General features: G+C 37.8%; 3 protein-coding genes across 11 annotated transcripts in view; 1 reads left to right on the top strand and 2 right to left on the bottom strand.

Moving 5' to 3' along the window:
- Nucleotides 1–3,314: 3,314 nt before the first annotated feature.
- On the bottom strand, nt 3,315–3,820 carry LOC108356418 (uncharacterized). Its single transcript, XM_017607531.1, has 2 exons — nt 3,666–3,820; nt 3,315–3,608 (listed from the first exon to the last, which is right to left on the bottom strand). The coding sequence occupies exons 1-2, from the start codon at nt 3,806–3,808 to the stop codon at nt 3,389–3,391; spliced, it is 363 nt and encodes a 120-aa protein (XP_017463020.1). The 5' UTR covers nt 3,809–3,820; the 3' UTR covers nt 3,315–3,388.
- Nucleotides 3,821–4,296: 476 nt separating this feature from the next.
- Nucleotides 4,297–4,802, bottom strand: LOC108356408 (uncharacterized). The gene is made up of 2 exons (XM_017607522.1): nt 4,648–4,802; nt 4,297–4,590 (listed from the first exon to the last, which is right to left on the bottom strand). Exons 1-2 carry the CDS (start codon nt 4,788–4,790, stop codon nt 4,371–4,373), a joined length of 363 nt encoding a protein of 120 aa, XP_017463011.1. The 5' UTR covers nt 4,791–4,802; the 3' UTR covers nt 4,297–4,370.
- An 871-nt stretch (nt 4,803–5,673) lies between these two features.
- LOC108356248 (uncharacterized) overlaps nt 5,674–10,570 on the top strand; it is a 40,726-nt gene continuing 35,829 nt past the window's right edge. The window contains exons 1-6 of one of the 9 annotated variants that reach the window (XR_001846590.1): nt 5,674–5,898; nt 6,083–6,248; nt 6,610–6,708; nt 6,765–6,933; nt 6,993–7,154; nt 7,225–7,511. Coding sequence is in view for 6 of the 9 variants with exons in the window: in XM_017607370.1 (XP_017462859.1) it covers nt 5,825–5,898; nt 6,083–6,248; nt 6,610–6,708; nt 6,765–6,933; nt 6,993–7,030 (546 nt within the window). In the remaining 3 variants the exon portion in view is untranslated. The other 8 variants (XR_001846595.1, XM_017607398.1, XM_017607370.1 and 5 more) reach the window with 8 other exon arrangements.

Below are 10,570 nucleotides of genomic sequence, written 5' to 3'. Positions count from 1 at the left end.
CTGCATTGTTCGTTGCATTAAAAGGACCTGCAGCGGAAATCTTGCAGACTATTCCTGATTGTGAAAGGAACAGTTACGATGCGTTAATGGGTGCAGTGGAAAGACGTTATGGTAGCGAGCACAGGAGACAGATTTACCAGATGGAGCTGGAGAATCGCTGCCAGAAATCGAACGAGACTTTACAGGAATTCGCCTATGAGATTGAAAGGCTGGCTCATTTGGCAATTGGAGACGCATCTGGTGAGCACCTTGAAAGGGTAAAAATCCATAGGTTCATCAACGGAATGCGGGACATGTATACCAAGCGAGAGACGTACGCGAATCCAAAGGCAACATTTGCTGAAACCGTCTCGTATGCTCAGACGCGTGAAACGGCGGCGCTCCTAAGTAGACCAGCCTACAAAGCACATCGCGTGGAAGTGGAAACACCGGACGAGACAAATGAAATGCTGAAGAAGATTATTCAACTGCTGGGCGAGAAAAAGAATGGCTCTGGCAAATGTTTTGAATGTGGAAAGCCAGGCCACTTCTCCCGTGATTGCAGCGCAAGTTCCAGTGGGCTCAACAATTCAGCAGAACGCAAACGCAGGGCTAAAGGAGACGAAGCCAACTCCAATCAGTCGTTAAACTAAAACGAGCCAGTAGGAAGGACGGAAGCCGGAAGCCAAGGATGAGGTTATACATATCCGGTCAATGAGGTTGACGCCGGCGAAGGAGCGAGATGCGGAAACAATGGGCAAGTTTCAGTGTGAGGAACCGGATTTAGCAAGATGTGCTAAAGGCAGTACAGCACGAAGGCAGGAGCATGGGTGTCATGGACAGAGGATGCGGTATAGATCTGGCAAAAAGGGTGCCCACAAGAGGAGACATGGTCTAGTCACCACCAGTGACCGGCAGAAGCACGACCATGTGAGATGGTGCATCACCGGAGACAAGCTGGAAGCAATGTCCAGCAACGCATCGAGCCGATAGGAGCTACATGAAGGCGATTTGGTGTTGTTGCAAATGCCGCAGCCGAAGAAAGGCGTCACCTCCGAACAACATTGTAACTGAAATGGTCCGTATAGGATTGACAAACGGCTGAAGGACGCAGTGCATCCAATCCCGACAGCTGGTAGACCGAGAACCAAGATGAAACACTAGCAACGTTTGGAACAGCAAGTGTGTCGAGTATCGGGACGATCAGACTTAGGTGGAGTGCCCTCCGCGAATACTGCGGCAACGCAAGGCGAACTACGAGAAATAAGCAGAATGTTCGAGGAATGACGTAGAATGTTCCACAAAGAGAAACGTCAAGTTGGATGAACACTGCGAACAGCTGGAGAAAGAGAATGAGCGATAAACTTCAGAACGTTCTAGAGTTGCCATAAGTGCGAGCGCAGGTATATAAGAGCCACGACACAGCGGAGTTGAGTTAGTTACGAGTTACGAGACAGCAAGCTACAAGTAAAGTGAGAAGAGAAGTGAGTTCCAAATAAGCAAGCTATAAGTTTAATTGTGTTAGCAAGTTTAGTTAAGCGTTGTTATTCTTTAACAAGTATTGTAGAGTGTTTTTACTGTATTAGCGAGTAATGTAAATTGTTTGTTGTACAATAAAGTTAATTGTACTACAATTTGGTCATCGTGAGCATTTATTTAACAATCCAGCGATACGAACCGGATTATTTGGGAAATCCGCACGAGGTTTCAAGGATAATCGCATCAGTATTAAATTTGACTTTTCTCACCAGTCGCCAATGATAGAAGGCAAAATGGTTGACTGCAGAATTGCCAGCAGATTTTTATACCCTTGCACTGCGGGAATATTCCATTTGGAAGAATAACGGGCACTGCATCATTTAGACTAGTTCCGTTACTCTTCTAAATGGAATTTGCCACAGTGCAAGGAGGAATATCAAAAAAAATCTGGGGTTGCCGTGACTCCTCTGCAAGTAGTTTTACCGGACTTAACCGCAAAAAAAAAATTTTTGAAAATTGCTAGTTATTATATTTGACAGTTTCATGGTGAATACAAACGTCAGAATTTTATCTAGCTCATTTGCTAGGTAAAATTTGACAGCTTCTAAGTGTAATCAGCCTTATGATAAGTTTCATTTTTTTCCGAACCGGTTCACTCTTCAACTTTTGGTTTCCATGTATTTACTATGGGCGGGTGAAAATTTTTTTTGGGCTAAACTCAGGATAAGGCAGAATATTGTGGGCGGTAATAAAGAATGAAAATCAAAATGGAATCTGATAAAACAAAAGAACGTACGCTACTTGCAAATTATAAAATAGATTTAAATTTAACAATTTCAGCAACACACGAAATAGAGCTTAGCCTGTGGTTTTTTTTTGGTTTTGGTACAGCAAAACTCAATTTATTCGTACATGCCGAAAAAGTTACCGAATGCCACTGGCTCTATATCAGAATATTGAAATGTTGCCGCCAGAATGTTTTAGTACAAAGTATCGCTTCTTAGTAAAAAGCACCATTGGATTTCGAAGCAAGAAATAATATGACAGTATGCAAAGTAGGCAAACAGACCTGCAGGAACTAGTGACAATCAGTGACAACTGTCCGCAAGGAACACAGCTATCGTCAAAATGGCAGACCTTCCATGCGGTTTTAGCGTTGCCGTACGCTCTAGAAAAATATGAGATGGTGAAATTTCTGACATGCTACCGGGTGCACTAGGGTAACCCATAACAAGCGATTAGCTCGAGCAGCCTCGTTCGACGATGGTGGCATTGCCTTTTCCTCCATTTTGCGTTAATGGTCTGCCGTTGTGCGTTCGGAATATGTGACAATGTTGTCTCCAATGCCACTATGATCACTTTCTTCATAATTGTCGCAAGTAGGGTTCGAAATTTCAGACTTTGGTATCGATACTGAGTACTCATTCTGGCATCGAGCTCATGGTATCGATACTCTAAAAGTATCAGGGAAAAAGTATCGATACTACTCAGTATCGGACTCATTAAAATACGTTTTTGGTATACTAAAATTATTTTATTCTTCAATCGTATATCTAGTTATTTCCTGAAATTAAAACAAAAAAATTTAAAATATTTGATTTTTATTTCATTGCAGAACTTACTTTCACGTTAGAAGTAATTTTAACGTCAAATGTACATACATATATATATATATATATATATATACTTTCACGAATTTCAAGTTTTATTAAGAAATTTGTGTAAAGTTTTAGTATGCATTTTTGTAGCCTATTCAATTTTAGTATGATAATGTGCAAGTTTGAATTAAAAGTCAACGGTAGTAGGCTACACGTAAATTTGAATAGGTTACAAAACTGCATTGCCTGTGGTTTTTTTTTTGGTTTTGGTACAGCAAAACTCAATTTATTCGTACATGCCGAAAAAGTTACCGAATGCCACTGGCTCTATATCAGAATATTGAAATGTTGCCGCCAGAATGTTTTAGTACAAAGTATCGCTTCTTAGTAAAAAGCACCATTGGATTTCGAAGCAAGAAATAATATGACAGTATGCAAAGTAGGCAAACAGACCTGCAGGAACTAGTGACAATCAGTGACAACTGTCCGCAAGGAACACAGCTATCGTCAAAATGGCAGACCTTCCATGCGGTTTTAGCGTTGCCGTACGCTCTAGAAAAATATGAGATGGTGAAATTTCTGACATGCTACCGGGTGCACTAGAGTAACCCATAACAAGCGATTAGCACGAGCAGCCTCGTTCGACGATGGTGGCGTTGCCTTTTCCTCCATTTTGCGTTAATGGTCTGCCGTTGTGCGTTCGGAATATGTGACAATATTGTCTCCAATGCCACTATGATCACTTTCTTCATAATTGTCGCAAGTAGGGTTCGAAATTTCAGACTTTGGTATCGATACTGAGTACTCATTCTGGCATCGAGCTCATGGTATCGATACTCTAAAAGTATCAGGGAAAAAGTATCGATACTACTCAGTATCGGACTCATTAAAATACGTTTTTGGTATACTAAAATTATTTTATTCTTCAATCGTATATCTAGTTATTTCCTGAAATTAAAACAAAAAAATTTAAAATATTTGATTTTTATTTCATTGCAGAACTTACTTTCACGTTAGAAGTAATTTTAACGTCAAATGTACATACATATATATATATATATATATATATACTTTCACGAATTTCAAGTTTTATTAAGAAATTTGTGTAAAGTTTTAGTATGCATTTTTGTAGCCTATTCAATTTTAGTATGATAATGTGCAAGTTTGAATTAAAAGTCAACGGTAGTAGGCTACACGTAAATTTGAATAGGTTACAAAACTGCATTGCCTGTGGTTTTTTTTTTGGTTTTGGTACAGCAAAACTCAATTTATTCGTACATGCCGAAAAAGTTACCGAATGCCACTGGCTCTATATCAGAATATTGAAATGTTGCCGCCAGAATGTTTTAGTACAAAGTATCGCTTCTTAGTAAAAAGCACCATTGGATTTCGAAGCAAGAAATAATATGACAGTATGCAAAGTAGGCAAACAGACCTGCAGGAACTAGTGACAATCAGTGACAACTGTCCGCAAGGAACACAGCTATCGTCAAAATGGCAGACCTTCCATGCGGTTTTAGCGTTGCCGTACGCTCTAGAAAAATATGAGATGGTGAAATTTCTGACATGCTACCGGGTGCACTAGAGTAACCCATAACAAGCGATTAGCACGAGCAGCCTCGTTCGACGATGGTGGCGTTGCCTTTTCCTCCATTTTGCGTTAATGGTCTGCCGTTGTGCGTTCGGAATATGTGACAATATTGTCTCCAATGCCACTATGATCACTTTCTTCATAATTGTCGCAAGTAGGGTTCGAAATTTCAGACTTTGGTATCGATACTGAGTACTCATTCTGGCATCGAGCTCATGGTATCGATACTCTAAAAGTATCAGGGAAAAAGTATCGATACTACTCAGTATCGGACTCATTAAAATACGTTTTTGGTATACTAAAATTATTTTATTCTTCAATCGTATATCTAGTTATTTCCTGAAATTAAAACAAAAAAATTTAAAATATTTGATTTTTATTTCATTGCAGAACTTACTTTCACGTTAGAAGTAATTTTAACGTCAAATGTACATACATATATATATATATATATATATATACTTTCACGAATTTCAAGTTTTATTAAGAAATTTGTGTAAAGTTTTAGTATGCATTTTTGTAGCCTATTCAATTTTAGTATGATAATGTGCAAGTTTGAATTAAAAGTCAACGGTAGTAGGCTACACGTAAATTTGAATAGGTTACAAAACTGCATTCCCAAAAAGTTTCTAAAAAATCTGCATTTTCGTGAACTTTGCGTAAAGTTTTATGGCCTTATTCATAAAAAATAAAAAAGGTTTATAAACTGAAAAATTTATGAAAATGTCATTTTATTAAGCCTACTTTATTTTTTATGAATAAGGCCACTAAACCTTCACTTATTTGGTTTATGTTATGCAACAGAATACACGCAATTACAGTTTATTTTAAGTGATAGACAAAATTGAATGATAGTAATCCATATAAGCAAAGAAAGCAATGGAAGAAAAAATTTAAAAAGTGTGCGTTTTAAAAAGTATTCAATACTACGAGTACCTTGCAAAGTATCGAGTAAAAACACCAAATAAGGTATCGAGTATTAAAGTACTCATTTTTATACCCTCAGTATCGATACTTACTCAGTAGCGTTCGAACCCTAGTCGCAAGATATTTTACAAGTAGCACCATTTTCTATTGCCAATTTACGCAGTTGTCTCAACGTAGAATTTAGTATTGTTGCAATTGAGCCACTCTTCAATTTCGTTTCTTTTCATTTCGGTGATGGTAATATTTCGAGATGTTTCGCTTAAGTGCTTCGTTGCTTCGATTGCCGATGTTGGAAGCAATATATTTGCCGAAGTTTCTCGAATTGTACGCACGTGTATAATTGAATTGCATTTACATACGGATATATGTACGAAAATGCATAAGACATCCTTAATTTTGTAGAAGGGTTGCTTTAATGCCACTTCTGACGCTTATAGGCAAAAGGTTTTCGACAACTTTGATGCGTAATTGGTATATTTATTTTTAATTTTTTTAAATTCTCCAAAAGTGCTTCACTGTCACTCGTGTCTTTCTCGTCGTCTTGCAAAAAAGGAAAGAAAACTAGATGCAGTCAAAAGTCTCGAGGTCACTCTTCATGCCGACCGGGCTCTCCAACTCGGGCCGGGATTTCGTGTTACGATGCAATGTTTGAGTGCCAAGGAGGCTTACAAGTGGTAGTAGCTAAAACTAATTCTTAGATAGACGTGGAATTTGGTATAGCATACCGATACAATATTACAATATTGTCATAATTTACTAAACTTTTACAATGGTTTAAAAAAATTTTTGGTGCCTTCCACACTGAAAGAGTACTAAAACAGTACAACCTTGCTTGCTATGTTTATGTGGTGTAGTAAGCAAACAGCTGTTGTTTGTTTACATTTGCTTCTCGTGAAAATTCTGTTTTGTTTTGTGCTTATACCGTCTGGCAAATCTAGCTGCTTATAAAACCGGATCCTTTGCCAAATATTCAGGTAAGATCTAATGCATTATCTATATTAATGGACCCAGATTAAATAAATGTTTTTGATTCAGCTAAAAGCGAAGCGTGTGCGCATCAATCCCACCAAGAAATGGACCATAGTAGACGAAAAGGCGCTCATTGAGTTTTTGATGGCGAATGGAGATTTCGAGGTTTGTTTTTTATTAAATAAGTGCAATTTTGATCACACAGAAGGTATTAATTACAGAAGCCAACTGATCAAAACTACTACAGGCGGTTTTCGTTGGAAATGAAATTGGAGGTTGAGTGGAAGCTGGCACGAGCGAAAGTACGAAACATGCGCGACAGCTACAATAAAGCCGAAGGTTGGGAAGGATCAACCGGCGCCGGCAGCATGGATGGCGACACTTTTCGAAGTAGGAAATAGAAATATGGGCCATTCCAGCAGCTTTGATTTAACGAGTTTGTATTTCAGCCATTTTACTTAAAAAGTACACATTTTTACGAGCTTGACGACATTTTTGGCAACAGGCTCGTTGAAGCGGCTGTCATTGAAGACAGTTTGGACTCCGTATGTGAAGATATTTTCAATTCAACAGAGCTCCTGTTCGAAGAAACCACAATGTCGCCAACAAATGTAACTATTGAAACCGAAAACACAGCTTCCACAAGCTGTAAAGGGATTTATTCTCGAACTGCACTTACAGATATAGGTAATTGAAATGCAAGCAGACATGTTAACTGTGAGGAAGCAGAAAGCTGACCAAGACTTTAGGTTGAGAGAAGAAGAGTTAAGTTAAAAGAAAAAAATGAATTAGCATTGAAGGAAAAAGAAATGGAATCAAGAGAAAAGGAGATGAAGAGTAATGAAAGGCTAAAAATTAGAGAGCTGGAAATGGAGGAGAGACTGGCAATGGAGGACCTTAACCGAAAAGATAAATAATAAAAAACCACTCACCTACGTACATACATACATATGTGTGTAGGTACGTACATATCGTCACTAGAGACGAATAAAGGCGCGCTAGTGTTTCGACGGCGAAAAAAGACGCATAAAAAAATTTTACGAAAAAAGGCGCTTAATAAAAACTTCGGCGAAGAGAGACGCGTAACCTAGTTGACGGCGAAGAAAGACGCGTAGTCACACCAAGGACTGTCGCTTCAGCATTATTCGCCAAAAACTCTACGGAATGTACCTACCAAGGCGAATTTATACAAGGTGGTGTTGATGGCGAATTTAGATTTTCGCCGCGGTACTTATGTCAAAATGATGTGTTGTAAAATGAATTCGCCTTGTTTACAACAAACACATCATTTTGACATTTATAAGTACCGCGGCGAAAATCTAAATTCGCCATCAACACCACCATCTATAAATTCGCCTTGGTACATACTATTACAACCGCAAACATAGTTGACCGCGAAAATAAGTTTACGCCTCCTTCTTCGCCGTCAAATATTTTAACGCGTCTTTCTTCGCCGTCAACTATGTTAAGAGCCTTTCTTCGCTGAAGTTTTTTTTATGCGCCTGTTTTCGCGGTCAACTTTTGAGCTCGCGCCTTTATTCGGGTCTNCCGTCAAATATTTTAACGCGTCTTTCTTCGCCGTCAACTATGTTAAGAGCCTTTCTTCGCTGAAGTTTTTTTTATGCGCCTGTTTTCGCGGTCAACTTTTGAGCTCGCGCCTTTATTCGGGTCTAGCAGTGTTGCCAGAACTTTTTCGATGAACCGGCTAAATTGGCAAATAAAACCGGCTAAAAACGGCTAAAATGTTTCAACTAAGTTTCACATGTTTTATTTAAATAAATCACGAGTAAAAAGACTTTTTCTTGGAGAGAAGTTACAAATTCGAGCCGGAAAAAATTTTGCCAGCAAGAATTTGCAATTAGGAAAGATGGCACATGGTTGGATTTTTTGTCGACGATAATTTGAATAAACAATTTCGTTAAATTTAAAAATTTACAAACTGGAGCGATTTTAAAATGAAAAATGAAGTTAATACTTGTTCACTTAATTAATTTAGTTAATTCAAATGATTTGAAAGGTACTCGGGGAAAAAAAACTATTTATTATTATTATTTACTATCTGATATTTTGAGTGATAATTCTCGCTGGATTTTCGACGAACAAACCTATTGTCTTCCCTACAAGGCCTTTTCAGACTGACCGATTCTCAATACACTCAAATAGAAACCAATACACATAAAACACGCTGTAAAAATTTCCCTTCAATTTTAAGGCAGTAAAACAACGACCTTAAGTTAACATCAACCGAGGCCATATGTTGACAAGGGATGCAAAATCACAGTTACACAAAAGAACTGGTCAGATTTTTCAGAAATCCCTTCAATTCTAATGTAAAATACGATGCCAAAAGACTGCAGATCTCCCATTTAGATGACCGGCCATATGACCGTCAGATGTCTCGTAGGATTCCCAGCGAGTGTTGCTTTACATAAAAATTTGTGCTCTTTTATTTTCATTTTGACTCACTTCAGTGTTGGTTCCTTTAATTTAAGTTGGCATTCGGTTTTTGGAATTTGAATAAGTTCTCAGCAAAAACGTTTGTTTAAAAAAATACATATGTGTACATAGTGCTTGAAAATATCAATTTTTCCATTACCTTAAACCTTTGGGAGTGGGCAGAAGTTATGTTTTTTATTTTATTCAGAATTGAATATGCGCTTTCTGGGAAGACAATATCTACATGTAATATTTATTCTGTTTGTTGGCACTATATCCAAACACAAACGCATCTTAAGAGTCTTAACAGTGAAACAATTTGTTATTTTCTAAGTTTGCGAATAAAACTTCACACTTAAAATTAAGACATTTGTAACAAACATTTTATGAAGAAAATCCCTTCTTCGTTTAAAATAAAAATAAGCGAAATCGGCCCAATTTCATATAATCCTGCCTGACATGAAAATTTTCTCCACGATAAGGCTTGTAGCCATTTCTAACAGATTTTGGGTCGCTTAGTCAAAAATGGAAACATATATACATATTTGAAATTTAAGAAAACAAGGCAAATAGCAAAATCGGCTAAAACGGCTAGTTTTTTTCTGCAAAACGGCTAACAAATCGGCTGCCGGCTAGATTGAAATTTCTCCGGCTGTTTGCTATCGCAACCGGCTAAATCTAGCCGGAAAACGGCTCAAATGGCAACACTGGTGTCTAGTGACGAATATTATCCCTACCATGTTGAATTATCAATGTGAAAGCGCTTTTTTATAACCGTTTTTTTGGTTTAGAGTGTTTAGTTGGAAATTCAGCGAATTATCTCAGCTTTTGCTGCAAAGTTTAGCGATGACATGTAGTATGTATGCGTGTATGTACATACCCACTAGAACCTGAAGGGAGATCTCCCTATGTGAGGAATAAAAGAGTACTCCTCTTAACCTGATTTCTGAGCAGTAAGGGAGATTTGTCGTTTTTGTACTCCTTTATTACTCTTTTAGGAATCAAATAGGAGATCTCCTAAGCGAGCGACGAAATAATACTCCCCGAGGCATGATTTGGGATCAATAAACGAGATTTGTCGGTTTTGTCCTCCTGTATTGCTCGCTTAGGAGAGTAATGAGAGATATCCTAAGCGAGCAATTAAAGAATGCTCCCTGATGCATGATTTGGGAGCAATAAGCGAGATTTGTCGGTTTTGTACTCCGTTATTACTCGTTTAGGATTAAAAAGTGATGTCTGCTAAGCGAGAAATCCAAGAGTCTTCTTTTTGATTGATAGGAGAGCAATACGCACCTCGTTCAAAAGAAATTTTGTGTTTTCGAAAAAATTTATCACAGAAAAAAAAAACCAACAGAAAATATTTCTTATAGGCGCATAAAGAGGACACAATAATCTAATTTGGATAGCACACAGATTTTAATAAAAGTCCGTTGGTATGTACCTCAACTTTTGTTTAAATATTTTAAGCATTGTATTACTTACTTACTTGGAAGAAATTGGTTCAGCGGTTACCGAGATATACACATGTAACCATAAGTGGGCGTGGCTACGCCCATTTTCCAAAAATTTATAATATTCTTATTTTTCGTCT

This window comes from Rhagoletis zephyria, unplaced genomic scaffold (genome assembly GCF_001687245.7).
Source record: "Rhagoletis zephyria isolate East Lansing unplaced genomic scaffold, Rhagoletis_zephyria_1.1 Rzeph_scaffold_00171, whole genome shotgun sequence".
In the NCBI taxonomy this organism is placed as follows: domain Eukaryota; kingdom Metazoa; phylum Arthropoda; class Insecta; order Diptera; family Tephritidae; genus Rhagoletis; species Rhagoletis zephyria.
This window is presented reverse-complemented; position numbering and strand designations above follow the sequence as displayed.

Excerpts from the sequence above, each read along its gene's own strand:
- LOC108356418 (XM_017607531.1), bottom strand. The coding sequence starts at position 3,808 with ATGAAGAAAGTGATCATAGTGGCATTGGAGACAATATTGTCACATATT. Across the intron at positions 3,609-3,665 it reads GTGCTAATCGCTTGTTATGG|AGCGTACGGCAACGCTAAAA; the intron begins GTTACTCTAGTG and ends ATATTTTTCTAG.
- LOC108356408 (XM_017607522.1), bottom strand. The coding sequence starts at position 4,790 with ATGAAGAAAGTGATCATAGTGGCATTGGAGACAATATTGTCACATATT. Across the intron at positions 4,591-4,647 it reads GTGCTAATCGCTTGTTATGG|AGCGTACGGCAACGCTAAAA; the intron begins GTTACTCTAGTG and ends ATATTTTTCTAG.